The sequence below is a fragment of the Martes martes genome (assembly GCF_963455335.1).
Source record: "Martes martes genome assembly, chromosome: 17".
In the NCBI taxonomy this organism is placed as follows: Eukaryota; Metazoa; Chordata; class Mammalia; order Carnivora; family Mustelidae; genus Martes; species Martes martes.
The window spans coordinates 45,105,980-45,133,920 of record NC_137905.1 but is presented as its reverse complement, the minus strand read 5'-3'; the positions used below and the strand labels follow the sequence as shown (position 1 = coordinate 45,133,920).

At 52.9% G+C, this 27,941-nt stretch overlaps 2 protein-coding genes across 4 annotated transcripts; both read left to right on the top strand.

Moving 5' to 3' along the window:
* Positions 1–140: 140 nt before the first annotated feature.
* Positions 141–15,074, top strand: HNRNPL (heterogeneous nuclear ribonucleoprotein L). 3 transcript variants are annotated; one of them, XM_080828290.1, is made up of 13 exons: positions 141–205; positions 4,841–4,959; positions 5,581–5,818; positions 5,939–6,024; positions 7,049–7,145; positions 7,232–7,304; positions 10,692–10,763; positions 10,875–11,155; positions 12,220–12,341; positions 12,564–12,765; positions 13,482–13,539; positions 13,645–13,740; positions 14,325–15,074. In XM_080828290.1, exons 3-13 carry the CDS (start codon positions 5,594–5,596, stop codon positions 14,381–14,383), a joined length of 1,371 nt encoding a protein of 456 aa, XP_080684416.1. In that variant the 5' UTR covers positions 141–205; positions 4,841–4,959; positions 5,581–5,593; the 3' UTR covers positions 14,384–15,074. The 3 variants fall into 3 exon arrangements, with proteins under 3 accessions (XP_080684416.1, XP_080684415.1, XP_080684414.1); XM_080828289.1 differs by lacking the exon at positions 141–205 and adding an exon at positions 2,608–2,891; XM_080828288.1 differs by lacking the exon at positions 141–205 and adding an exon at positions 2,608–2,891 and having other exon boundaries at positions 5,939–6,026; positions 7,051–7,145; positions 10,692–11,155.
* Positions 15,075–15,865: 791 nt separating this feature from the next.
* Positions 15,866–27,722, top strand: ECH1 (enoyl-CoA hydratase 1). The gene is made up of 10 exons (XM_080827923.1): positions 15,866–17,968; positions 18,390–18,582; positions 18,728–18,816; positions 25,215–25,339; positions 25,435–25,483; positions 25,687–25,751; positions 26,571–26,641; positions 26,730–26,801; positions 27,081–27,231; positions 27,415–27,722. Exons 1-10 carry the CDS (start codon positions 17,917–17,919, stop codon positions 27,517–27,519), a joined length of 972 nt encoding a protein of 323 aa, XP_080684049.1. The 5' UTR covers positions 15,866–17,916; the 3' UTR covers positions 27,520–27,722.
* Positions 27,723–27,941: the final 219 nt, after the last annotated feature.

Sequence of the window (27,941 nt, the reverse complement as noted above, 5' to 3'; positions counted from 1 at the left end):
CTTTGCCTGCCTTTCTGGCATTGTTTCCTCCATTCAACCGCGGAGCAACTTTCAATCTCTCCCCCCACCCCACCCCCTATTTTTTTTTTTCCAGGCTGAAAAGAGGTCGTGGTCCCTTTAAGGCCCGCCCCTCCCTCCCCCAAAACTTCCCAGTGTCTGCTCTCTTTTCGATCCCGGACGGCCGGCCAGGCTCGCCGCCGAGCTGGTAGGGGCTGGGGGCGAGGGGTCGGGGAGGGGTGCGGGGGATGGGTGGGAGGCGCCGCCCGCCGCCCGAGCGCCGGGGTGGGGGAGGGGCGGAGGCCGGGAGCGCGGTGGTGCAGATTACGCGACGGCCCGGCCGCCTGCTGTGGCTACGAGCCGGCTGGCGAGCGAGCCAGAACGCACCGCGCCGAGGACCGTTCCGCCGCGTCCCCGCAGCGCGCGTCGGCGCGAGGGGCGTACGGGCCGGGCGCGGGGGCGGGGAGGGGAGGGGCCCCTCTCCCCCCTCCCCCCACCGCATTCCTCTGACGTCGGGACCTTGCGACCCCGCCCTTCTATGGGACCCGCCCCGCCTCTCTCCGTCGCACGGATCACGTGTTGAAGGCGCTGCGCCGCTTCCCATCTGTGTACCACCTTCCTTTTTGGGTCTTCCCGGTGTGATCGGGAACTGATTTAGATCCCCGTCGGCCCGTTCCCAACTTTTTTGTCTCCCTAAATCTGCGAACCCAGCAGTCCTGTCCCACTGTCTTAGCGCCACTGACCCCATTTCAAACTTAGTTTCCACGAGGGCTCCTATTTCGGGAACGCCCCGTCACCAGTGGGAAGATTCCGAAGCATCTTTGGGGGAGTCGACCCTGTTTCCCACGACTCTGGCCTCTCTAAGCGCAGTGTCTTACCTGCCACCCCCAAGAGGTAGCCCCATAACGCGGGGTCCTGCCTGGCCCGGCCTTGCCCCTAGGTTCCAGCTATTGGGCTTCCTTGGACTCTAGAGACTGAGGGAGGGCGTTATCTTCAGGGTCGCCCTACCCCAAGGAAGGCAGGCCCCCCGGACACTTAGACTTTTTTTTTTTTTTTTTAAGATTTATTTGAGAGAATACGGAAGAGCGAGAGCGAGTGAGCATTGTGGGGGAGGGTCAGAGGGAGAAGCAGACTCCCTGCTGAGCAGAGAGCCCGATGGGGGACTCGATCCTGAGATTCCAGGATCATGACCTGAGCTGAAGGCAGTCGCTTAACCAACTGAGCCACCCAAGCACCCCCGCTGGACACTTAGAACACCAGGACTCCCCTTTGCAGAGCCCGAACGCTGTGCCGGGTGCTGTACCTGGTGCTTGGTAAGGGACCAGCCTCGCTAAGGCTTAGGCAGGGACCACCGCTCCCTTACCCACACAGGACTCCCCCGCTGGAAAAGGAACAGTCACCAGACTGTGACAAGTCACAGAGGTCAGGGCTATAGCCTGAAAACCACTGGCCTGAGTGGTCAGGGGTTACCATAGGCAGGCTCGGGTCGGGACTGGCTGGGGCAAGGGACAGGCTTTTCAGAGTGGAGACTGCACGGACAAGAGGAGTGATTCCTCCGGCAGGAGAGGTGGTAGACAAAGGGTTCTAGATGGGAGGGCCTGCACGGGCAAACGTCGAAAAGTGCGTGTACCTTCCCTTTGTGCAAACTGAAAAGTGCTCTTTTGGCTGAATTGAGAGGTGGAGCGGAGCGGGGAAAGGACGCCGGCGAACTTGACAGGGTCCGAAGACCGTCGGCAGGGCGAAATGGTTTTCTACGGAAAGGGTTAAGTTTGGGTTATTAAAATTCCCCCGGCGTTGTGGGGATTCGAGGTGGAGAGGAATAAGGGATAGCGGCGGGGACAGAGACACTGGCAGCTACCCCTCTGTCTCTGTCTACCCTCCGGCACCACACACAGAATGTCAATAACTACTTGGGGTACGCCAGGCCTTCGCTGGGTTAGAGGGTCGCCCCGCCTCCTGGGACGCCTGAAAGCCTGTTCGCGCTTGCGCTCTCGCCTCCGATCCCTTCCTAGACTGCGCCAGAGAGCGCCTGCCGGCATGGGGAGGACTCTCCTTTTTCACCCAATCAGAGACCACCGGTGGTCCTACGACCCTTTCCACTCTTCATTGACTAATCGGGTAGAGACGTAGAAGATGGGCATCTGCAGCAACCACTGGAGAGAGGCAAAAGGGAGGGGGTTTCCTTTTCTCCTTGCGGTGTGGCGCGGGAAGGCAGTCGTTTTGACTGGAACGCTAAGAATTTTCGGTTTGATGGATTAGTGAGGGAGCCAATAAAAGTGGGAAGAAGGCGGGGCTTCTCCGGCGAGGGGGAGCGTCGTTCCTATCAGGTGCTCCAAAGGAGGCCAGGCTGTGCCAGAAATTCGACCTATCAAATTGGAGTTTATTTTAAGGCGGCGGGGTCAGCCAGATGACTGGCAGAAAGCACTCGCCTATAAGGAGTGTCCCAGACAAACGAGGGCGGGCCCATCTGAAGAACGGCGTGCGCTGTACCCAATAGGCACGCAAGGCGTGCGGAGGCTTCCCCTCCCCCCTTGGCGGGACCAGTGGCTCCCCCTATCGGGTGGGGGCGGCGGGTGACGGGCGTGTCCCTCCCCCAATGAGAGGCGGGGGGAGGCGGGTTCTGTGCCGCCATGTCGCGGAGGCTGCTGCCCCGGGCGGAGAAGCGGCGTCGGCGGCTGGAGCAGAGGCAGCAGCCGGACGAGCAGCGGAGGCGGTCGGGAGCGATGGTGAAGATGGCGGCGGCGGGCGGCGGAGGCGGCGGTGGCCGCTACTACGGCGGCGGCAGTGAGGGCGGCCGAGCCCCTAAGCGGCTCAAGACGGACAACGCTGGCGACCAGCACGGAGGCGGCGGCGGCGGCGGTGGCGGAGCCGGGGCGGCGGGCGGCGGCGGCGGGGTGAGGCCAGGGCCTTAGGGGCCGGGAACGGCCGGGAAGGGACGGAAAAATTTCCACCTTGAGGGTATTCATTTTGGGGGGGCGCCTCTGCGCACGCGCCCGGGCCTTCACGCCGTGACGGGGTGGGGGAGGGGCAGGCGTTGGGCAAACGGCGGGGTTTGCGCGAGGACAGGAGCTTGCGCGTGCGCGCTATTCAGAACGGGGTGGGGGGGGATGGTGTGGGAGGCGGAGGAAGGAGCTTGCGCTGCGGGTGGCGCAGTGCGCAGGCGCCGCGGGCTGGAGTGTGGGGGGCCGGGCACGCGGCCGGCCCGTTTTTTTTTTCCTTTATCGTTTAAGTCACTGCCCTCGCGCAAGCGCACTTCTTCTTGGGCCTCGTGGGCGGGGGAGGGGGGGTGGGTAGCACCGCGTGAGCGGGAATGGGTGGGCGGTGGCCTTTTCCGCGCCTGAGTAGGGAATTCTGGCTGATCGCTATTTAATCTCTAACGTCATGGTTTGTGTCTATACAGAAGTTGATTTACTTTGAGAATATTCCCCCGCAACAGAATATGTCCCCATTTTTTGTGGGCTTTGAAAACCGGAAGAAAGGGGCTGGTGAAAGGTCTTTTTTGCCATTTGGGAATTGAACTAAGCTGTGGAACCACCACAAGTTTGCTTACAGTTTCGTTGGGTTAACTGGATGGAGTTGGTTTGGTAAACCAAAATGTTCTCTGAGGGTGGGCATTTTCGAAGGCATTCGACGTCGTTGGTCTCCTAGTCGGAAAGGACCGCCGTTTGTGCTTCCTGACTTGGAGCCCATTCCCTCCTCCCTCCCAAGTTCATGAAGTCCTCTCCCCTTCAGCCATTTGCAGGATTTTCCAGGGTTTGGTGGTGACCTGTAGCAGTGATTTCTAGTGTTTTAACTTGCGGCAGGCCTTGTTAGACTTATTTTAAAACTACTTGAACTAAATCTTCCAACAGTTTGTATGAGATACAGGATGGTATTACAAGTAGGGACTTGTAGAGCTGAGGTAAATTTGTGTAGATCATATAGCTAGTGATGGGGGAGGGGCTGGGATTAGAATTTATGGGCTGTGGAACTCCAAACCGCTGAGCTGGTAACCATCAGGCGGGTGTGCCTCCTGTGGTTTGTGTGGTTCGTTCCTGAAATAGAATCCAATTCTGCCCCTGTTGCATGGGCTTCTGCTTGGTGGCTCTCAAACAGGAGGTTGGGCCCAGAGCCCAGGAGACATGGAGAAAGTTACTTTCCTCCTGATTCCCAGAGGCTTCTGTGTGGGTGGAAAGATACTTCTTGTGAGGGAATCGTGTTGGTTTTTAGTGATGTGGGTTGGAGTTTCTTCCTTTCTTTTTTTCTTGTAAAGGATCTTTTTCATCTTATTTTCCATAATCTAGTTTAGGCAGTATTTTTTACCACAGATTTTGGTGGGTGGTGAAAGACTAGAAGTGGTTTTCACAGCTTTGGGGGCAGGGATGTTTTAATGTGACTGATCCTGGGGGTTGAGTAGTGGGGACAGTAATGCTTGGCTGGACTTGTTGCACAAGGGAAAGGGCAAAGAAACATGGCAGGAGAACGCTGTGGTTCAGGCTGCAGCAGAAAACTGTTTGAGCCCTTCCTGCTGGTGCTGTCCCATTTCCATCCCAGTCTTTTCCCCCATTTACTTGAAGAGAAAAATTCTAGGAGGAACGTAAGGTTTGGGGCATGCCTTGTCTTTCATTCTGTTTTCCTCAGAAGCTACAGCAAGAGGTATAGGCAAGTGGCCATCCACTCGGGGCCTGAGCTCTGCTGGCCCAAAATCCTTTGGGGGTGATTGCTTTGTGTTGCCATCCCTTGTTGTCTGCCCTGTGTGATACCTAAGTGTCTTACCTGATTGGGTCTCCCAGCAGCACAGAGGGCAGTGGGCCACCATCTTGTACAGCAGGAAATGAAGTTACGTTTTTCCTTCCTTTCTCAGGAGAACTACGATGATCCACACAAAACCCCTGCCTCCCCAGTTGTCCACATCAGGGGCCTGATTGACGGCGTGGTGGAAGCTGACCTTGTGGAGGCCTTGCAGGAATTTGGACCTATCAGGTACTCCTCAGAGGCTATGGGTTGGACATAGAAGTCTGCTTCTTGGTGTCCTGTGTGTCCTTAGTTTCTGGTGGGAAGTGACATAGCCAGTTTGGCCCAGGGTTCGTTGGTTAGGCCCTGGGATTCCTCCGCTCTTGGGTTTAGCCCTTATACTTTGGGTCAGGTTATAGCAAGTTTCCTGTATTTTTTTTTTTTTCACCCATCTTCAGCTGTTTTTTTTTTCTTCTAGCTTCTAATCTGGATTCTCTTGTTTAGTGAGTATTTTTGTCACATGTTAGGTACTGGGACTAGAGTAGAAATGCAATAGAAATGAAGCTGTGGGGCTCCTCCAACAGTTGCCCATCCAGAGCAATCAGCACTGTGATAGGAAAGCCTAGGAGCCTTCGGGAGGCATCTGGCTCGAGGGAAGAGGATTCAGGAAGGAAGACTTCCCAGAGGAGGTGATGCCATAGTTACATGTCTTTTGCCTATTGTGTCATTTAGGGTACAGGGTGTTCAGGTCAGGAAACCATGGTGGAGGTACAGAGGAGTCCAGAGAGATAGTCCATTCAGGGAAAGTTGAATGTCATCATTTTGTCTATGTTCCTTTGAGAGGACCAAAACGTGTGTTTTTCCTGCCAGCTATGTGGTAGTAATGCCTAAAAAGAGACAAGCATTGGTGGAGTTTGAAGACGTGTTGGGGGCTTGCAACGCTGTGAACTACGCGGCCGACAACCAGATCTACATTGCTGGCCACCCAGCTTTTGTCAATTACTCTACCAGCCAGAAGATCTCCCGCCCTGGGGACTCGGATGACTCCCGGAGCGTCAACAGTGTGCTTCTCTTTACCATCCTGAACCCGATTTATTCCATTACCACGGTGCGTGCCCAGTAGGCCTTCTTTTAGATGGTTTTGTGAGCTCTTTCTTTCTCCTGTTCTCTCCCCTGAGCCAGATTGACCTTCCAGTGCCCTTTCATCTTGCTTGTGTGCTTTTTACAGGATGTTCTTTACACTATTTGCAACCCTTGTGGTCCTGTCCAGAGAATTGTTATTTTCCGGAAGAATGGAGTCCAGGCCATGGTGGAATATCCTTTGCCGGGAAAGGGGAATCCTCTGAGGTGGGGGCTCTCACAAGGCTCAGCAGGGGTCCATCCTTTCAACCAGCGCGGGCTCCTGATGGCTGCCAGGTGCCAGATCCTTTCCTGGAGGCTCCAGTCTGATGGGAGGGGTCATTAATGAAGACACTGGCGTGTAGTGTGAAAGGTCAGAGTCTAAATTGCTGCGAAGGGGAGGAGTGCCCAGCACATCTGGCGGGTGATGTTCTGTTGCCATGAGGTAGGAGCAGAAGAACTGGTCTCTGTAAAGGTTTTCAGGTGGGCAGCAGCCTAGTGTTAGAGAAAGCAAATGGCCTGACCGCTGATGAGGGGGAGACGGTTCACTGCAGGGTTTGGAAGCAGTGAGCCGGGCATCTGAGGCAGTGCTGTGAAACATGGGTCAGGGTGCGGTGGGAAGCCACTGACAGGGTTCAGGCAGGAACCTCACCTGGTTGATGTTTCAGAGATTGTCCAGGCTTCGTCAAAGCACATAGCATGAGGGGGCACCTGGGTGGCTCAGTGGGTTAAAGCCTCTGCCTTCGGCTTGGGTCATGATCCCAGGGTCCTGGGATCGAGTCCCACATCGGGCTCTCTGCTCAGCGGGGAGCCTGCTTCCCTTTCTCTCTGCCTCTCTGCCTGCTTGTGATCTCTGTCAAATAAATAAATAAAATCTTCAAAAAAATTTAAAAAAAAAGTACACAGCATGAGAGGGAGAGGAATGGGCAGAGGGAAAGTGGCTTGGCCTGGGGTGGTGGCAGAGGGAGTTGCTGCCACCTCTGGGCTGGTGGGGTTGAGAGTGCAGGTGAGAGAGGAACTCTGGACAGTGACTGCCCACCCAGAGCCGCCCTCTAGCCCTTTCCATGTGAGCAGCTAGTGATTGTGGGTGAGGAACTAACCCCAGAACTCACATGCAGTGTGGTCTTTGGGGTGCTCCCTCGTCCTCATCCCTTTCTGGGACCACTTAAAGCCCTTTCCAAAGAGCGCCTGTCTCGGGGCTTTCCTTAACTTTACCCACATTTGATTCTGTGCAGAGTGCCCAGCGGGCCAAGGCCTCACTCAATGGGGCTGATATTTACTCGGGCTGTTGCACTCTGAAGATTGAATACGCGAAGGTGGGTCTAGGAAATGACTGCCCCTTGTCAGCTTCCAGGTGAGCTGGGGGGCCTGGCTAATTTCAAGCTTTGTCTTGTACCTGCAGCCCACACGTTTGAATGTGTTCAAGAATGATCAGGATACTTGGGACTACACAAACCCCAATCTCAGTGGACAAGGTAATCCTGATGGCAACTTTGTTCTAAACACACCCGCCTTGCCTTCACTCGACTAGTGCACTTCATAGACCCGGGCTCAGGGTTATGTAATGCCATTGGGCTCCCTGTGGACATGGGAGGGTCTGGGGGGTGTTGCGCGGTCAGCTCTTGGAAAAGATGCTCCAGTGGGAGAGGGTGAATGAGGGGGCCTCTAGGTTGTAGCTGCTGCTGGGGGCCCTTTGACGTGGCTGAGGGTGTAAAGCCAGGGCAGAGGCTTGGACGGGGTTGGGAAGCAGGGAGGGCCTCGTTGAGCACAGGACGTGGCAATGGTTTATAAACCAGTAGCAGCTCCCAGATGGATTCTGCTGTTGCCCTTCTAGGAGCCTGCCTAGGGTCACTGACTCTCCATTCTCAACTGGCCCCGGAATGGTTCTCTTGCTCGCCACTATCAAGAGGGTCTGCTGGGGGAAGGGCGGGGCAGACTGGGGAGGTGACGAGGGCGCCCAGACCCTTGGAGCAGAGCCTTTGAGCAAGTTGACCTTGTGGAGGTGACACCCTGGATTGGAGCAGGGCGGACACGCCTCACCTCCCTTGTAGCGGGGACTCAACATCTCTGCGGGGGGCCCAAACGGACAACCCCCTTCCTAGACTCTGTCAAGAATGGTTTGCCTTGGATAGGAGGGAGAGGTGGAGGATTGCCTTTGGAAAAGCAGCGGCACCCCCTCAGCAAGACCGTCCATCTCTGTCTGTCTTGGTCTGATACGTCGGACTAGGCCACGGGCTGAGGGAGGAGGCCGGTTGCTGATCTCTCATGGGCCCTGGGAGGCCAAAGGCCCCCATTCCTAGGCGGGCCTGTCTTGCTCGCCCTCGCAGCTGGGAAGCAGTGGGCAGGGTGGGCTAGACTCTCCCCAGGACCCTGACGGTGGGCGCTGTGGGCCTGGCCGCCCCTCCAGAGGTCAGAGGCAAATTGGTGACCGAGTGAATGTACCAGAGCGGGCAATGGCATTACATGACCGCTAACAGAAACATGGCAACCAACCATTTCTTCTCCAAGGAACATAAATAGAAGATGTGCAGACCGGCAGGGGCTAGTGGCAGGGGCTGGCTGTGCATTGGTTTTGATGCCTCTCAGCTCTGGCCGCCCCAAGACTGGGGGGCAAAAACGAGAGCTGAGGAGGTGGCCTGGAGTGAGGGCGGTGCTTCGCCACCCCTCGGGAACCATACTTCAGCGGCTCTGCCTCTGCACATTGCTCACCAACACACAGGGTAGAAACCACTAGCTCTTCCTGGAGAGAACAGAACACGCAGCCTGCACCACGTCCCCAGAAACAGCCGCAGACTTGAGCTCACTACATCAAGAACACCACACCGCGCTCCAAGGAACAGCTACAAGCACAGAGACAGAGGCAGACAGAGACAAAGAGAGAAAGAGACGCAACATGGCAGCAGACACTGCTTTTTTATTAAACATTAAAAAAAGTCAAAATCCAAGCAAACTCGAACCCGAAAATGTACACAGAAGTAGGAAACACAGAGAACAGAGCTCTCCCAGCCAGCCAGCGGCGCTCTTTTCGGAGAACGTTTCATAGACCGAAGTAGATTCCATGGGCCTCCAAGACAATAGGATCCTCTCTCCATTCCTCGCCATATGGGTTGTTTTTTTGTTTTTTCTTTTTAAGTCCTTTGGTTTGGGGAGGGCCTTTTTTTTGTTCTTTTCTGTTTTGATATTTTTATTTTTTCCGCAGTCATCGGCTGCCAGCATAATCTGCACCAACTGGAGCTCAGAAACAAAAAAAAAAAAAAAAACTTAAACCACAACAACCAAAAAAAAAAAATCAAAAAAAACCAAAACAGACCTAAAACCAGACAGCCAAACAGCTCAGAGGTACACAGTTACCTGCTGGCGGGTAACCAGGCGCGCTCCCAAGGCCAAAAGCGCGGGCATAGTGGGGCCACTGGCACACTTCATACCCAGGAGACACGCACACGGAGCGCTACACAGCCAGAAGCACCGCACTGCAGCACACAGTGTGAGGAGCTGACAACACGGAGGGACACTACCCACCTCATACACCTTTATTTGCCACTTTTCTGGTATCTTCTGAGGACAGAACATCTGTGAGCCATTTTTGATTTAATCAAAAACATTGACTTTTAAGACAATTCTTTAAAAAAAAATTGTATCGGGTGTGTACCGTGACTTGTATTTATGACTGTAAAACCATGTGATGCAGGGTCGCAGTGTATGTTTGATGGGACGCCATCTTTCAGAACTGTGCTAACTCACTGTTGAAGCGTCCAATGGTAAGAGAAAATACAGATTTGTTTTTTGTGACAAATGGACATTGTACTCTGTACTTCTGCTGTAAGTAGCCCTTTTCCATCTTTGTAATGACTGATTGTTGGAAACAAAACCCAGGCCGGGTGGCAGGAAAGGGCAGTGGTCTCGAGCCCTGGGTTTTGGAGTCAGCCAGATCTGGGTTCAAATCCTGGCTCGGCCGCTAACTTTTGCTTTGTGACCTTGGGCCAAAGTGTCTTTTAACTGGTCAGTTAAAAGTTGAGTGCTCAGGTTCCTTATCTGTAAAACGGGGCAAAAATAGTACCTACCTCATAGGGTTGTTGTGAGGAATTTCCGAAGCGGTGATGTCTGTAAAGCGCTTTGCACAGTGTCTGCCACTCAAGCGCTAAATTCGTGTAGCGACTATGAATTACAGCTGGGGTCTGGGGTGGATCTGCGCCATTGTCGGGGTCTGAGAATGTCAATGCCTTGTATATGACTGTTCAATTGAATTGGTTCTGATGTTGCCCTGCTTGTCCTTTCCCACAGTCCCTCTCGGGTTGGGTGTGACATGGGGGAGGGGATGGGGGGGTGGCAGGGAGGATCAGGGTTGAGAAGGAAGGGACCTAGAGGGTAGGGCCTAGAGCTCCTAGAACCTTGGAACTATGGGGACCAGATTTTATCTTCTTTCTGCCCTGCCTTTCCTTGGTGGTTTTCCTGCTCTTAACTCCTCTCCCATTATCAGGAGGAGTTTGAGGAATCCGTTCTTGGCCTCCGTGACATAACAGCGTCTGTAGCATTTGCAGCCCCAGAGGGCTTGAGAGTTGGGCTTCCCATTTGGGCCAGGGCAGGAGGGAGAGAGAGAGAGAGCCCAGAAGCTGGCCTCATCCTTCCCAGAGAAAGACCAGTTGCTTCGCACGGGCAGGGGAAGGGAAGTGGGCTCCAGTCCTGAGGCTTGGGTTTCATGCCCACCGCGGGTCAGGCCATAGGAAGGAGGCCCCAGCAGCTCTGGTGAGGAAGGGGGGTTTGCCTAGGCACGCAGGAACCGCAGGTCTTCGAGATTAGCCTCTAGTCAGGAGGGTGATCCCTTTCGTTCCAGGGTGGCCTCTAACTGTTTCTTCTGTCTACAGGTGATCCTGGCAGCAACCCTAATAAACGCCAGAGACAGCCCCCTCTCCTGGGAGATCATCCCGCAGAATATGGTGAGGGCAGGGGGTTCCCCTCCGTGGACTCCCGTGGCTCATGTGCCTCTGCCCGCCGCCCGCCGCGCAAATTCTCACCCGTCCTCCCTCTCTTTCCTTCCCACCCCCCAGGAGGGCCCCACGGTGGGTACCACAGCCATTACCATGATGAGGGCTACGGGCCCCCCCCACCTCACTACGAAGGGAGAAGGATGGGCCCACCAGTGGGGGGTCACCGTCGGGGCCCAAGTCGCTACGGCCCCCAGTATGGGCACCCCCCACCCCCTCCCCCACCACCCGAGTATGGCCCCCACGCCGACAGCCCTGTGCTCATGGTCTATGGCTTGGATCAATCTAAGATGAACTGTGATCGGGTCTTCAATGTCTTCTGCTTGTATGGCAATGTGGAGAAGGTGAGTCTCTCTCAGGTCCGTTGCTACCCTTGCAGCCCGAGCGGGCTGAGCCTCATGCGTCACGGTGGGGGAAGGAGCCTGGCTGACAGCAGGCTGGCTCCAAGAGGGTGACTCACTGAAGCAGGCAGCCAGCTTCGGACATTATGTTTGGTCCTCACTGTGGCTGTTTTGTCGTCTCTTAATGGGGTGCGTTAAACCAGGACTTCGTGGAAATACGAATGCTTAACGTCATACTTATATTTGTGATTTATAAGACTCAGTTTTTGTGGCCGAAGATCATCACGTGAGGATTTTTTCAGAAAACTGAAAGATGATCTGGCAACTCTGGGCCGGCCTGCCTTGCCTGTGGGACAGGTGGCTGTTTGCCCCTGACCAGGTGGCTTGTGTCTGTGGAACCCAGCTGAGTCCTGGGAGCCTCTGTGCTCGCAGCCCCTAAGCCCGGGCTTAGCCCGGGAGTCACAGCTGTGGCAGCCATAGCATGGGTTAAGCCTGCCTTCCGCACATCGGGCACTGTGGATAGGACTGGACGTGTAGCAACTTGCTTGTTACTAGAGTCCTTGATGAGACCAGTCGGGGCAGTGAAGGCGTGGAGGGTAAATTACTTGCCCAGGTTCCCAGACCTTTATGTGGAAGCAGGACCTCATGCTAGAGAGATTGGCTTCAGCGCCCCTGTCATGGGTGTTCGCTGCCTTCAGTCCTGTCGCCCACAGTGGTGTTTCACATCATGACCCGCTCTGGACCATGTGCGTCTGTGTACTCAAAGACAGAAGTTAGTGGCAGTATCTGCTTTGTTTCCTTATTGTGCCGCCGCCCCCTGCTTTTTGTTGCACTTCATTAAGTGGTGCACTCGGGGGTCGTGTCCTGAGGTGAGAAAGACTGGCCCGTGCGCGGAGCCCTGCCTGAGGGCCGCACACGCTGCTCTGCTCCTGATGTCTTGTTCCCCGGGGGGAGACGGAAGCCTTGCTCTAGAGCCAGGAGTTCTTGCTTTTCACTAGCTCAGAAGGGGTGGAGGAAGGGTCCCTGGCAGCTGGGCCGTGGCACTGATCGCAGTCCATCTCCTCAAGGTGAAATTCATGAAAAGCAAGCCGGGGGCCGCCATGGTGGAGATGGCTGATGGCTATGCTGTGGACCGGGCCATTACTCACCTCAACAACAACTTCATGTTCGGGCAGAAGCTGAATGTCTGGTAGGTGCTTAGTCTCCTCGGGCTTGGGAGTGTTGGAGAGGAGCTGAGGGAAGAAGGGAAGTGGAATGGGGCCACTCTGGAAAGCATCCAGCAGAGGAGCACGGGCGAGCCTGGGTGCTTGTTCGGGCAGGAGTGGGGGGTGGCGGGTCTCGCCTCAGCTGTGGAGCAGGGCCGCCGTGGAGGGCTTGGGATTTGACAAAGAGCTCCCCTTCTCTGGTACAGTGTCTCCAAGCAACCAGCCATCATGCCCGGGCAGTCCTACGGGCTAGAAGACGGGTCGTGCAGTTACAAAGACTTCAGCGAATCCAGGAACAATCGGTTCTCGACCCCAGAGCAGGCAGCCAAGAACCGCATCCAGCACCCGAGCAATGTGCTGCACTTCTTCAATGCCCCTCTGGAGGTGACTGAGGAGAACTTCTTCGAGGTGGGTGCTTTGGAGCTGGTCCCTCACCGCGCCATCTGAATGAGCCACGTCTTGTAGGCTTTTCTAGTACCTGTTGAGCCACAGCTCCGCCAGGCCCTGGGCTGGGTCCGGGGATGCAGCCAGAACCAGGACGGACAGGCTGAGAATAGCACCAAAGGCCTAGCCGCGGTGGAGGTCGGCTGTCCTGTTTGCTTTATTGACAGACTGGGGTGGCTCCTGTTTGCCGGAAAAGGTTTCTCCCAGTCTGGGTGAGAGAGTGGCGATTAGAGTCCAGTGTCAAAGCATCCACGTAGTCGGACCTTTCGTGCCTCGATAATATCAGAAGGGAGGCTCCTGTTCAGTCCTGGTCAGAGGAGACTGGGGCATTGAGGGGGAGGGGCGTGCTGACTGGCAGGGTTGGACTTCAGCCCTTGCTTGGGCCTGAGCTGTTGCTCGTCACTTCGGCAAACATTTGCTTAGTGCCAGTACACCCAGGTGGGAATTAAAAAAAAAAAAAAAACGACAGTTTTTGCTGTAATGATGATAGTTAAAGGTAGTGGAAACATAGTAAGAGCGGTGTTTCTAAACCTTTGTTGAGTCTTGGGGGGCGGGGTGCCTTAGAGTATGTTGTGTGATAAAAGATCAGAAATCCCAGAAAAATGTCAGTACTCTGTCACGAGCTGCTTGAATCCTGCCACGTGGTACTGCTGTTTCTGAATCCTTTCTGTGTCCCGCAGATCTGCGACGAGCTGGGAGTGAAACGGCCATCTTCTGTGAAAGTATTCTCAGGCAAAAGTGAGTGAACTGCTGCCGCTTTCTTTCCCCGTTCCTTGGTTATAGGCGGGTGGCCCCCTGATTCCTGCTCCGGTCAGCCTAAAACAAATTTTGTGTTCTGATCAGGTGAACGCAGCTCCTCTGGGCTGCTGGAGTGGGAATCCAAGAGTGATGCCCTGGAGACTTTGGGCTTCCTGAATCATTACCAGATGAAAAACCCAAGTGAGTATCTGTGTGTCCTGTAGTCCTCACCCTTGTGGCCTGATGCTGGGCTGGATTTAGGCCAGAGCCATCCTCCCTGCCGTCAACATAGGGCCCCAGAGGTCGCTTCACTGGTGCCGACATGGGCAGGCGGGACCTGGTCGCCAGGAGATTTAGCCTGATGGTCCCTGTGGGAGGGAGATCCAGCCTGGCTGCTTGCCGCCGCCTGCTCTGCCAGCCTCGGGGTTACTGAGACTAGTCCTCCAGGGACTGGTGTTCTGTGCGTCAGAAGCTGCCAGTAAACACTGAGCACTGTCTGTCACACAGGCTGGCTTAGAGGGTACCCAGGAAAGTGGCTGATGTGGCCAGCAGGGAACATCTGCCCACTTACGGCCTGGGTCAGCTGGGAGTTGGGAATGGGATTCCCCGTGGAATCGAAGGCAGGGGCGGGGAAGTGCCTTCAGTATTGGGCTTGATTGTAAGTCTCACGTTGGGCAATGACTAGTTAGATCCCTGCAGCCGAACAGCAGAAATGGAGGAGGGGCCGGGTGGTTGGCACCTGCAGAGAAGGAGGGGTGCAGCCAAACCTGTCTTCTCCTTTGCAGATGGTCCATATCCTTACACTCTGAAATTGTGTTTCTCCACCGCTCAGCACGCCTCCTAATAGGTGACCCAGAAGAGTCCATCTGAGCAGGAAAACGTTTCTCTTTCCTTCATGCTGTTTGTTTTGTTTTGTTTCTGGGTATTTTTTTTCTTTTCCCTTTTATTTTTTTTTTAATTTTTATTTTTTGCAAAAGTTCCTGTATTCCTTTTTTTAAATGATAGGTTAGTGGGCTTAACCATAACGGAAATGCTGGAAGTCTGGAGGGGGAGGGGAAGGGGACCTGATATCTCCCAAGATTAACGTTCACTTTTTTAAAAATTATTGTACGTGTGATTTTTTTTTTTTCCTGTTCATACATTTGTGCTGCCCGTGTACTCTTGGCACATTTCAATAAAATTGTTTGGAAAATAAACATTGCGCTTACTGGGATTCCAGGGTGTGTCTGTTTCCCTCCCACCTGGTCTCCTGCCTAAGAGCAGGCAGGCTGGGACACAGCTATGGGCCCTCGGGAGCTGCCTGCCCAGCCCAGGAATGCGGCAAGGAATGAAAAGGAATCTGGTGAGGAAAATCTGGGAGGGCTGGTGGCGTTCTTCATGGGCCCTGTCCAAGGAAGCTGAATCTCGTTAGAGGGTCATCTTTTAAGAAGTAAATGGTGCTACAGATTTCAACAGTTAAAAAAAAAACAAAAAAACGCTTTCATCCTGCCAAGTAAGTACTTGGTTTTTATAAGATTGGAAAATAAAATCTCAAGTAAAAGTGAAGGTCTGCTCCCCAGTCCCTTTAACAATTTTTGACGTCTTTCCCCACCCATGTAAATTGTTTTTTTCTTTTAACAAAATGCTTTATGCTGTGCACTGTTTTGTATCATATCACACACATAGCTTCCTCCTTTTCTTTACCCGTGCGCAGTATCTCATGGGGAATGTCATTTCCCTTTCCCTGTTCTTGAAAGTAAAATCTAGTTTGCTACTGTAAACAGTACTGCTATGTATGCAAATGCCTCAAGCCAACTTCCCTGATAACTGATCTGGAGGTAAATTCCTAGCAGTGGAATTGCTGAGTTAAAAGATAATTCAGGGTGCCTGATAATTTGGGGCATCTGGTTAAGACACCAAGAAGCCTTGATCTTAAGTCTTGGTCGCAGGGTGTTGTGAGTTCAAGCCCAGCGTTGGGTTCCATGCTGGGGGGTCCCTGGTGGCTCAGTCTCCCTTCAGCTCTGGTCATGATCTCACGGTCTTGGGATCAGTGCTCTGTATTAGGCTCCCTGCTTGGCAGGAAGCCTGCTTCTCCCTCTCCCATTGCCCCTGCTTGTGTTCCCTCTCCAGCCTGCTTCTCCCTCTCACACCCCGCCACCTTGTGTTCCCTTTCTCCCAGTGTCTGTCAAGTAAAATATTAAAAAAAAAAAAAAAAAAAAAGGAACGTTTTGCAATGTAATACTCTGCAATTGTGGTAGATGGGAACTTGTGTATATGGTCGGGGTGGGGCATGGGAGACTGTAGGTGGAAGGAGCCTGCTTTAAGAACCTTCTTGACTCACGCTGGAAGGAAGAGGCAGTCTGCTGCAGAGAACAAGTGAGGACCGTTGACTGTATGTGCTCCTGAAAACTCATTGAGACACCTGGCTGGCTCAGTCCGTGGAGCGGGTGACTCGAGCTCTGGGTCGTGAGTTTGATGTCCACATTGGGTGTAGAGCTTTCTTTTTCTTTCTTTTAAAGATTTTATTTATTGATTTGACAGAGGGAACAGAAGCAGGGGGAGTGGGAGAGGGAGAAGCAGGCTTCCCGCCAAGCAGGGAGCCCAATGCGGGGCTCCATCCCAGGTGGCTAGGATCATGACCTGAGCCAAAGGCAGACGCTCAACGACTGAGCCACCCAGGTGCCCCTGGTGTTGAGATTTCTTAAGCTCAGTTTAAGCGTCTGCCTTCGGCTTGGGTAATGATCCCAGCCAGGATCAAGCTCCTCATCAGGCTCTCTGCTCAGTGGGGTGTCTGCTTCCCTCTGCCCCTCACCCTGCTCTTGTGCTCTCTCTCTTTCTCTCAAATAAATACATTTTTAAAAATCTTAGAAAAGGGGGCGCCTGGATGTCTCAGTGGGTTAAGCTTCTGCCTTCTGCTCAGATCATGATCTCAGGTTCCTGGGATCGAGCCCTCCATTGGGCTCTCTGCTCAGTGGGGAGCCTTCTTCCCCCCCTTTCTCTGCCTGTCTCTCTGCCTACTTATGATCTCTGTCAAATAAAATCTTAAAAAAAAAATCTTAGAAAAAACCCACTTGAATTTATTGTGAAGTTTTTGAACTCGGATTATTCACATCTGAAGTCACATGGCATTTATGGAATGAAGAAACTGATTCGCCAGGGTAAGTTTCAAACAACCTCTGGAAAGGAGAAACAAGAGTCACCTTACAGCCATAAACCTTTAAATCCTCTAGGATTTGTTTTCAAGCCAGTCATGGGCGTAAGAAAATATTCCCATTTTTGCTTCCCAGCACCCAGTTTTCATCCCTTGTCAGCAGTTTTGAATCTCCTTCCAGATACCCTCTATGTATGTACTATATTCTATGCACAAACAGCCATATGTAACCATCTTTTTAACACCAACAGATCATGGTAAATGTACGTCCTTCACTTCTCTTCGGGCACCTGGCTGGCTTAATTGGTAGAGAGTGTGACTTTGGATCTTGGGGTTGTGAGTTTGAGAAATTTAAAATTGTTCCTCTCATGTGTTGGCGTCTACACAGTGGCTTCAGAGCTTCCCATTGTATGGATAACTAAAAACAGCTCTCTGCCGATGTAAGTTACTGGGTCTTTTCCAAAAGAGCTTACAGTCTACGACACAAGAAGGCAAGGTATTTCTTAGAATCCCATTCGCAGGAGGTCTCTGTTCACCTTGGTGCACTTCTCCCTAAAGAGCATACTTAAGCAATTTTAGGGCACTTTCAATGCTCTTGGGTTAACTGGCTTTTTCCAACATAGTTTTACTTTTTAAAGAAATTATTTTAAGAACGTGAACTTCAGAGCCACAGAAATCCCTTCTTCAGCACTCCTGAAGCCCAGATAACCTTGAGCTAATGACTTTCCCTCCCCCAACCTCCAGTTTCCTCCGGACAAAACAAAAAATAGTACGACCTCTTGGTGGTGTGAGAATTCAAACAGATTACACAGAGAGCGCACAATGTGGACTCCTCTATATTTTCATTGCCTTACAGGGGTAAACAGTACCGGAGAATTTTTTTCTTTTCCGTTAACAAGGTATAAGCGCATGTGACAAAATTCACATTGGTTGCAGTAATTCTGCCATTATATCTTTGAGCATTTCAGCTGTCTCCAATTTTTCCACCATTATAAAACAGCGCTGTGACGAAATGTCCCGCAACAATAATGGGCCAGGTTCCTACTGGGGAAAAAGGCACATTGCTAAGCCGCGGTCAGCGGACCAGGAAGGGTATTTCCGGTTACCCTTAGTAAAGATGGCGGAAAGACGGGCGTCACCGCTATCAAGCTGCGGCGTCCGTGCCCTCGCCAAACATGGTGGCGTCGTACCCGCCCCCTTGGCTTCTTCCTGTCTCTCGGGTTAGTACCTTTGGCTACTAGTTTGCAATGGCGGCAGCGATGGCGGTGTCCCGCAGTCTCCGGAGCCTGCTGATACGACGTGAGTCACCTCGACCTCTGGAAGTCCATTGCTCTGTAGTGCTGCCATAGCCACCTTAGGATGGGGAGGCCTGTCCCGGGACCCGGTCTGACCACCTTAACACTGGGGTGCATATGCTCCCAACCAAAGAACTCCCTAATTCTGTGAGCCTGTGTCTTACAGTTGGGTTGCTGACAGTTTAGTGTTCCCAATGTGGGGTCAGTCCCATGATCAAGGGTCTAAAGGAGTCTTCACACTGAGGCCACTGATAAGTGCACTCCTAATCTGAAAGCTTGTATCCCCCCTAACCTGAGGTTTCGTAGGGACCTGCGTTCCCCAGTCTGACATCAGTGAGGGGAAATGTGTGTGCCTTCAGCTCTTGAAAGCACTGTGTCCCCCTACCTGAGGTCATGAAAGACTCTTCTTTCCTTTGTCTCCCCAGGAGTGATGGCTCCCACCCTGCCAGGTCTCAGCCTTAGCCTTCGCCCCTTGAGCTCCATTGCTCAAGCAGCCCCCAGAGACGCGCCAGACCACAACTATGAGTCCCTTCGGGTGACAGCTGCTCAGAAACACATCCTGCATGTGCAGCTAAACCGGCCTGAGAAGAGGAATGCCATGAACAGAGCCTTCTGGAGGTAGGGCCTGCAAATCACGGAGGCCTGCCTGCAGGAGGAGGCAGGGGCTGAGAAAATGGGTAGGGGTGGAGTGTAGGGGGCAGGTGACATGAGGGCAGGGGATACCCTTCCAAGACACAGCCTTTCTCTTCTTGCCCCTTCCCAGAGAAATGGTGGAGTGCTTCAACAAGATAGCACAAGACCCCGACTGTCGGGCTGTGGTGATCTCTGGTGCAGGAAAATTGTTCACTGCAGGTACTGGGTACTCTCCACCCCCGCCTCTACTAGTCTCCCCTGCTCCTGGAAATAGAGCAATGCTTCTTAACTAGGGTTTCAACCAGCTTCGAACTAACACTTTTATCTTTTTTTTTTTTTTTTTTTAATTTAAAACATTCAAATACCAAAGTGAGTCCAACAGAACATTACAGGATGATGGACTTTGAAAGCTGATCCATGGCCTTGGCCAAGGCCCTTAACCTCTCAGTCTGTTTTTTTGTTTTTTTGGTGTTTTTTTTAAAAGATTTTATTTATTTGTTTGAGATGGAGAAGGCACAGAGGGAGAGGGAGAAACAGCCTCTCCGGTGAGCAGAGAGCCCGAAGTGGGGCTCTATCATGACCCAAGCCAAAGGCAGACGCTTAACTGGCTGAGCAACCCAGGCACCCCTGTTTTGTTTTGTTTTTAAATGTCACTAAAGTGGGGCACCTGGGTGGCTCAGTGGGTTAAAGCCTCTGCCTTCGGCTCAGGTCATGATCTCAGGGTCTTGGGATCAAGCCCCGCATTGGGCTCTCTGCTCAGCGGGGAGCCTGCTTCCCCCTTTCTCTCTACCTGCCTCTCTGCCTACTTGTGATCTCTGTCTGTCAAATAAATAAAATTTTAAAAAATAAATAAATAAAATAAATGTCACTAAAGTGTACTAAAATAATGTGCTTTCATATAATTACTCAACACACACAAACTGATTTCCAATTACATGTCTGTTCGAATTTTTAATTGTCCCACAGTCTTCAGACTGGATCATTTCCATTGACCACATTCACTGAATCCTTTGTCATCTTTATGCTACTGGGAAGCCCATCTAGCGATTTTTAAAATTTCAGATACTGTAGATTTTGTTTCTCAAATTTCCATTTGGTTCTTTTTTTGTATTTGCTATTTCTCTCCTGAAGTTCCATGGCTTGTTATGTATCACGAGCATATTTCTCTTTGCGTCATTGTTCTAACCACTGCTTTAAAACCTTTGCCTCCTGACTCCAACATCTGGGTCACCTTGGGGTCAGTCTCGGTGCATTATCTTTTCTCTTGAAAGACTGAGCCTCATTCTTCTGTTTGTTTGCATTTGGAATAAATTTGGACTGTATCCCGGTTATTAGGATATGGAAGGATGCTGTGGAAACTCTGGGTGCTATGCTGTACCTCCAAAGAATGCTGAGTTTCCTGTTTTAGCAGCTTAGTTGAAATCAGTTTTTAGTTTTTATTTTTATTTTTTTTAAGATTTTATTTATTTATTGGACAGACAGAGATCATAAACAGGCAGAGAGGCAGGCGGGGCGGGGTGGGGGGAAGCAGGCTCCTTGCTGAGCAGAGAGCCCGACGTGGTGCTTGATCCCAGGACCCTGAGATCATGACCCGACCCGAAGGCAGAGGCTCAACCCACTGAGCCACCCACATGCCACTCGAATCAGTTTGTTTTTTTAAAAAGATTTTATTTATTTATTTGACAGAGAGAGAGAGATCACAAGTAGGCAGAGAGGCAGACAGAGAGGGGGAAGCAGGCTCCCCGCTGAGCAGAGAGCCCGATGCGGGGCTCGATCCCAGGACCCTGAGATCATGACCCAAGTGAAGGCAGAGGCCTCAACCACTAAGCCACCCAGGTGCCCCATCAAATCAGTTTTCAAATCTCTTGCTGGGCTGCATGCATGGTTCATGGGTTAACACGATACTTGGGCAGAGGTTGTCCACAGAATTTGGGGCTCCCCTCTCTGGCTCTCTCTTTTCTGGAATTTTCCCCTCACTTTCCAGCAGCAAGGGTCACCCTGGAATCTTTTCTGGTTCTGCAAACACAACTTCCAGCCTCCCCTCAATCTAGAAATTTTAAAAACAGCCAATTCACAGGGCGCTTGGGTGGCACCGTCCATTAAGGGTCTGACTCTCGGTTTCAGCTCTGGTCGTGCTCTCAGGGTCATAAGATCGAGTCCCATGCTGGGGCTCCAACCTCAGTACAGAGTGTGCTTGAGATTTCCTTCTGCCTCTCTCTCTGCCCCTTGAGCTCATGCCCTTTCTCCACCACCCCCCCAAGATAAATAAATGATTCTTTTTTTCTCAAGATTTTCTTATTTATTTGCAAGAGAGAGTGAGCAAGAGAGAGCACCAGCTGGGGGAGAGCCAGAGGGAGAGGACTCAGTGGTGACTGAGGCAGTCCCAGGCCCTGGCTTCATGGAGGTTGCCAGCCCAGTGGGGAAGACACACGTAAACAATCTATTTCTGGTTGTTTCCCCTGTTAACTTCTTTACATGTCCTGTGTTTACTTTCCTTTTTTTTTTTTTTTAAGATTTTATTTATTTATTTCACAGAGATCACAGAGAGGCAGGCAGAGAGATGGGGGGGGATGCAGGCTCCCCGCTGAGCAAAGAGCCCGATGTGGGGCTCGATCCCAGGACCCTGGGATCATGACCTGAGCCAAAGGCAGAGGCTTTAACCCACTGAGCCACCTAGGCGCCCCCCGTGTTTACTTTCTACCCCCTCTCCATTCTCCTTTTGTTGATTTTGTTCCTTTGTGCCAGAAACACTCCAGTGCTAGCCCCTTTCTGAGTGCCAGTGACCTAGAAAACAGGCAAGTGGGCCCTGGTTCTCGGCCCTCGTCCTCATGGCACTTATGCCTGAAAAGCGAAAGATGGGGCTACAGCAGTGGCGGTGCCAGGCCTGGGGCCCTCACTTTCTAGCTCCCGGCTGGTCGTAGCTATCTGGTTCCATTTCCAACAGCAAAGCTCTCAAGGCCAGAAAGAAGAAACTCAATGTAATTAGTAGTTCCAACGATAGAATGGAACCACTAATTAAGGGAAAAAAAAAAGGGAAGTAGCCCACAGTTATTTAATATCTGCAGAGTGTCTGGACATGGTTCACATATTAATTAATTCTCCCCGGAGCCCTTCCAGACAAGTGCAATTATCATCCCTTATTTTATGTGTGAAGAAACTTGCCCGGTTCTCACAGATGGGAAATGGCAGAGCTGATTTTTTTTTTTTTTGGTGAGGGAGAGAGAGAGAGAGAGAATGCTTGTGAGAACAGAAGCAGGACAGAGGGAGAGAGAGAGAATCTCAAGCAGGCTCCCCACTGAGCACAGAGCCCAATGTGGGGCTCGATCTCACTACCCTGAGATCATGACCTGAGCTGAAATCAAGAGTCAGATGCTTAACCGCCTGAGCCCCCCAAGTGCCCCTAAAACGTGTAGGACTTTTGTTGATGTAGCTGTTATTAGTTAGAATAGGATTATGAATGAGATCTGGAGCATTTAGAGGTTCCCAGGGGAGCCAGATGGGGGACTTTTTTTTTTATTTATTTATTTGAGAGAGATGGAGAGAACGTGCACAAGCATGGGGGGTGGCAGGCAGAGGGTGAAGCAGACTCCCTGCTGAGCAAGGAGCCCCATGCGGGGCTCAATCCAAGGACCCTGAGATCATGACCTGAGCGGAAGAAAAGCAGAGAGATGCTTAAATGATGAAGCCACCCAGCGCCCTGAAGTGAGCCGTTCTTACCTGGGAGAGAGGACATCTAGGACCACAGTCTGGTCCTTTATCTCAAGGGGTTGCAAAAGCCGGGTGTGTGCAGGGATGGGTGGGGTGGGTCAACCGGAGAAGCCAGTGAAAGGAGGTGTCGCAAGGTGCCTCGCTGGGTTCTGGGAGCCCCCCCACCACCGTGGGTCCCCTTGAGTCACGCAGGCTTCACAAACATGCTGTGGAAGCTGGCAGATGCCGGTGGGCTGATCTGGGAGGTTCTGGCTTCTGCTGAAATGGGGCGCATAGCAACAGTAACTGTGATGCCAGGACATGACAGGCACGGAGAGAAGGGCCTCTGGGGCTCTGTCTCCTCCAGTCCTTGCATCTCCATTGGCTCTCGGGAGGGTTTTGCCCTCATTTTCCGGAAAAGAAACTCAAGGCCCAGAGGACGAAGTGGCCTGGCCAAGGTCACACAGGGGAGTCCTGTCTTACCCATATTTACTTCATGGAAATTCAGCTCTACCCTGAGCCGGAATTCCTCAGGTCTCTCTTACTTAAACAAGCTGTGGAGGCCGGGGAGCCCCCAGAGGACTGGGACGTGGCCACATGTGGGAATGGTTTTTCAGGTTTGCCAGATAGCATTGTTCAGAGGCAAAAGGATAAGAATGATTAACTCCAAGAGGAAGAAAATGGTGGATGATTCTGCTCAGAACCCTCTCATAGCAAGATCTCCCTCAGAGTAAAAGCCAAAGTCCACCCCCTGGAACATGAGGCCCCACACGGTCTGCCTGGTCACCTAGGTCCCCGCCTCCTCCACGTTCCTCATACGGACCAGGGGCATTCCTACCACAGGGCCTTTGCACTGGCTCTTCCTGACATTTGGAACTCCCTGATCCCAGATATCTCTGTATCTCCTTCCCTCTCCTTCTTCAGATCTTTACTCAAAACTCATTTTTTCAGGTGTGCCTGAGTGGCTCAGTCAGTTAAGCATCCAACTCTCAGATTTGGCTCAGGTCATGATCTCAGGGTTGTGAGATGGGGGCCCCTCATCAGGCGCCATGCTAAGTATGGAGCCTGCTGAAGGTTCTCTCCCCCTCCCTCTGCCCCTCCACCTCCCCCATCCCACCCACCCCTGCTCATGCACACACTCTCTCTTTTAAAAAAGTCACTTTTTCAGGGAGATGGCCCCTGACCACCCCACTTATTATTATTTTTTTAAGATTGATTGATTTATTCTAGAAAGAGAGCAAGGGGGAGGGGCAGAGGGAGAGACAGTCCCAAGCAGATTCCATGCTCAGTGCCCAGCCCAGCGCTGCAGGGTGGAATCATAAGACCCTGAGATCTTGACCTGGGCCGAAACCATGAGTCAGTCCCTCAACTGCCTGAGCCCCCCAAATGCCCCCCTGACCACCCCATTTTATACCGCGACAGCCATTGCTACACATACACACCCCAACACACTCCACTCCCTGCTGTAATTTTCTTCCAGCACTTGTCACCACCAGACCAACGCTAGGCTCTGTTTAGGCACTGGGGATGCAGTAGTGGACAGAGAGACGGAACTCCACTCCGAGGATTATGAATGAGGTCTGGAGCATTTAGAGGTATGGAGAGAGAGCACATGTTCAGAGATATTTAGAGCACATAGAGGTATTTTTAGAGAGGGCTCACATTCTAGAGGGGGAGACAGGCACTAAATGAGTTAAGCACACAATTATATGATAAGGAGAGGGCAGTGACCAAGATAAGACACAGAGGGAGGTAGAGGGTGATAGGGCCGCTCCATAGCCAGGGTACCCTGAGTGGGCCTCGCCAAGGGAGGTGACCTTTGAGCTGTGGCCTGATGGATTCAGTCTTCTTTTTTTTTTTTTAGATTTTATTTATTTATTTATTTATTTGACAGAGAGAGCACAAGCAGGTGGGGAGGCGCAGGGGGGAGAGGGACAAGCAGACTCCTCCCCGCTGAGCAGGGAGCCTGATGCTCGTTTTGAACCCAGGACCCTGAGATCATGACCTGAGCTGAAGGCAGACGCTTAACCGACTGAGCCCCCCAGGTGCCCCTGGAGTCAGTCTTCTGACCACCACTGGGGGAGGGACTCTTCTAGGCAGAGAGAGCTGTAGGTAGAAAAACAAAACCCTGGGAAGGGACTGTGTGGTCGTGTTGGCACAGCAGTTGGAGGCCTGTGTGCCCAAAGCAACAGGCTGGGAATGGTGTTCATGAGGGCTGGTAAGGTTTTGGCACGTATCTTGTATCTTCTTCCAAGTGAGTGAGATGGGAGGGAAGCGAAGGAGGCCCTGACGTGCTCACCAGTTTGTTTGGCTGCGTGTGGGCAACAGTCAGGGCAGGGCTGGGAGCAGGGAGACCAGGCGAAACTATTTCAGCCAGAGTACAGATTCCTGGAGAATGATTAGTGGAGGAAAGGTTAGATTTGAGATCGTCTTGCAGTTGGAGCCCACAGAAATTGCTCCATCTCCAGTCTTCCTGACGAAATGTTACCACCATGGACTCATGCCCAAACACTTGTCGCCTCTGCCGCCTGGTGTGATGGTGAAAAGCATGACCTCTGGAGCCAGTGCATGGTTCTGGGCTTAAAACCCCAGTGCCAGTGCTCCCAAGCCAGTGTGACCTTGTCGAGCAAGTAACTTAAAGGTCACATGCCTCAGTCTGCCCCCAGTAAAATAGAGATAGTAATAGGACCCACCTCATAGGCCTATAGGGAGGATAAAGTGAGTAATGACCCTATAAATATTAGCTTTTGTTTATTTCACACACCATATGCTATCCCTTGCTAGATCCTGCGTGAACACCTTTCTCCACTGTGGTGGTTTGGGGGTTCAAATCTGCTAAGTCAGTTCTGACCTCTAGTTGGGGCAGTGGGGGCGGCAGGGGAAAGGGGTGCCTGGGAGGCTATGTGAACCTCCTCATGCCTCCCCACCAGGTATCGACCTTATGGACATGGCTTCGGAAATCCTGCAGCCCCAAGGAGATGATGTAGCCCGCACCAGCTGGTACCTCCGTAGCCTCATCAGCAAATACCAAGAGACCTTCAGTGTCATCGAGAAGGTTCTCTGGGGGGCTGTTGGGGCACACACACCCCCAAACCCTATCCATCCTTCCTGGACCAGCTCTGACCCCACCCTTCCTGCCCCCCCTTGCAGTGCCCGAAGCCCGTGATCGCCGCCATCCATGGGGCTTGCGTTGGTGCAGGTGAGTCTGAGCAACCCACCACCCATCCGGGCACCCGGTGTAGCTGGGTGCCTTTCGGCTGGCTGCTGCCTGTCCGCCTCAGCCAGGGACCTCCAGCCTCAGATCAGCTGCTAGTTAAACCCCGCCCAGAGGTGCAACCCCATCATCTGGGAGGAGGGGCTGGTCCTTGTGGTTGGTCAATGCCCCTGACCTCCCCCTTGCAGGCGTGGACCTCATCACTGCTTGTGACATCCGGTACTGTGCCCAGGATGCTTTCTTCCAGGTGAAGGTGAGCCCTCCTCCTGCGCTCCTTCCTCAGATCCTGTTTAGAGGTGGGCAATGTGTGGCAGGTGGGGGTGGGGCGAGGGGAGGTAGAGCTGCAAAAGAACAGGTTAAGGGGGTAAGGGTGAGAGTGAGGGTGAGAAGCAAGGGCCTCGTGGAAGAGTTAGTCAGAATTGAGCCTTAAAAAGTAACACTTTGGGGGTGCCTGGTGGGGGGCTCAGTTGGTTAAGCATCCAACTTGATTTTGGCTCAGGGTCATGAGATCGAGCTCCATGCATCGGGCTCCACATTCAGTGGGGGGTGGGGGGATCTGCTTGGGATTCTCCCTCTCCCCGTGCCGTTCCCCCGGCTCTCTCTCTCTCTCTCAAATAAATAAATACATCTTTAAAAAGAAAAAAAAAAAAAAAAAAGCACTTTGGCCATGAAGGAAGGGAAGAGCAGGCCATGCAGTCCACGTGGGGTTTGGAGTGAGTAAAGGTATGGGGGTGAGGAGGAAGTTGGGGTTGCTGCCGGGATCCGTGCTGGGGAGGACCCAAAGCAGGAGGGAGCCTGTAGAGGCAGTGGGGGTCAGACAGGGAGGGCTGGAGGGCTTCCCTCAGGACATGTGACTGACGTCAAGGAGTTGGGAAGGCAGAGGTATTGGGAAGTGGGCTGTGTTCTGGGCTGAAGGATGACAACGAAATGGGGTGTTTGGGGGGGCAGTCTCTGAGGTGGGCGTGGAGCCGCTGCAGGAGATGCTGGATTTCACTGGCACTGAGGTTGCATGGTGGGAGGCAGTATTAGGCACAAACTGACATCACCCAGTGACATCATGCCCCCCCCCCAGGAGGTGGACATAGGTTTGGCGGCTGACGTGGGAACGCTGCAGAGACTGCCCAAAGTCATCGGAAACCAGAGGTGGGTGGAAGAGCCAGGGAGGGGACTGCAGCGCATCTCCTGGATCCAGGATGACTGCGGTCCCCTGACCTGCCCTGCCCTCTTGCAGCCTGGTCAACGAGCTGGCCTTCACTTGTCGCAAGATGATGGCTGATGAGGCCCTGGGCAGTGGGCTGGTCAGGTAGGAGACGCGGCCTGCGCTGTTTCAGAGTTAAGGGGCAACCTGGGCTGAGCTTTCTGGGTCCCCGTGTACCCTCACGGGATTACATGGAGGCTGACTTTATCTGGGGGGTCAATTCTTCAAGCTGCAGTCCAGGGCCCTGCTCTGATTGGTTCATTTCACTGGGCGGTTTTCTGCTTTCTGCTGTGACTGGCCACTTACTCATGGGGGGGTGGTGAGACTCCTTGGCAGATGGCCGCCTCCCCGCTCTCCCCCACGACGGATTCCCTTCATCCGCAGCCGGGTGTTCCCAGACGAGGTGCAGATGCTTGATGCAGCCTTCACTCTGGCGGCCGAGATTTCCACCAAGAGCCCCGTGGCGGTACAGAGCACCAAGATCAACCTGGTCTACTCCCGCAACCATTCGGTAGCCGAGGGCCTCAATTACGCGGTAAGGCTTTGCGCCCAGCCAATCACAGGCCCTCTCTGGTCCCAGAGCGACCAATCAGGGCCCAGCAACCTTTCTGCAGGCCTTGTCCTCTGATTGGTGCACTGCTTTCTCTTCCCTGTTTTTCATTGGCCCAGTCCCAACCTTTCCCCGCCCCTGCCATTGCTCTCCATTCTCTTCATCCAGGCTACCTGGAATATGAGCATGCTGCAAACCCAGGACATCGTTAAGTCTGTCCAGGCTGCAGTGGAGAAAAAGGAACTGAAGAACGTCACCTTCTCCAAGCTCTGAGAGCCACCGAGGCCCAGGGCCTGGCCACCTCCCACCTCACGCCCATTTCCTCATCCCTAGAGAAGGAGAGTTAGTAAAGATGGTCGCCTGGTGCCTTCTCCCTTGATCTCCCAGTTTCTAACCTAATTCTGATTTCCTCATGCCCAGGGCCTTAATCTTCACCCGAATAATAAAGCAACTTAACAATAAAGCAACTTAACAAACCCGGTGTCTTCACTGAAAAAATCAGAGGCAGAAAGGAGCTGCGAAGTCCCTGGGAGCGCCCAGGGACCGCAGCTGCGCAGAAGGTTGGGGATGGAGATTTGACCAATGAGCACGGGAGCCGTGCAGGCGACGCCCATTCAGAGCTGGCGGTGGACGGGCCAGGGCCCATAAAAAGTCTGGCAGCTGCCTCCCGGCCGGAAGGCTCCAGATGGTCTCCC

Excerpts from the sequence above, each read along its gene's own strand:
- ECH1 (XM_080827923.1), top strand. The coding sequence starts at position 17,917 with ATGGCGGCAGCGATGGCGGTGTCCCGCAGTCTCCGGAGCCTGCTGATA. Across the intron at positions 17,969-18,389 it reads CCGGAGCCTGCTGATACGAC|GAGTGATGGCTCCCACCCTG; the intron begins GTGAGTCACCTC and ends TTGTCTCCCCAG. Across the intron at positions 26,642-26,729 it reads AAAGTCATCGGAAACCAGAG|CCTGGTCAACGAGCTGGCCT; the intron begins GTGGGTGGAAGA and ends GCCCTCTTGCAG.
- HNRNPL (XM_080828288.1), top strand. The coding sequence starts at position 2,628 with ATGTCGCGGAGGCTGCTGCCCCGGGCGGAGAAGCGGCGTCGGCGGCTG. Across the intron at positions 11,156-12,219 it reads TGTATGGCAATGTGGAGAAG|GTGAAATTCATGAAAAGCAA; the intron begins GTGAGTCTCTCT and ends CATCTCCTCAAG. Across the intron at positions 13,540-13,644 it reads GAAAGTATTCTCAGGCAAAA|GTGAACGCAGCTCCTCTGGG; the intron begins GTGAGTGAACTG and ends TGTTCTGATCAG.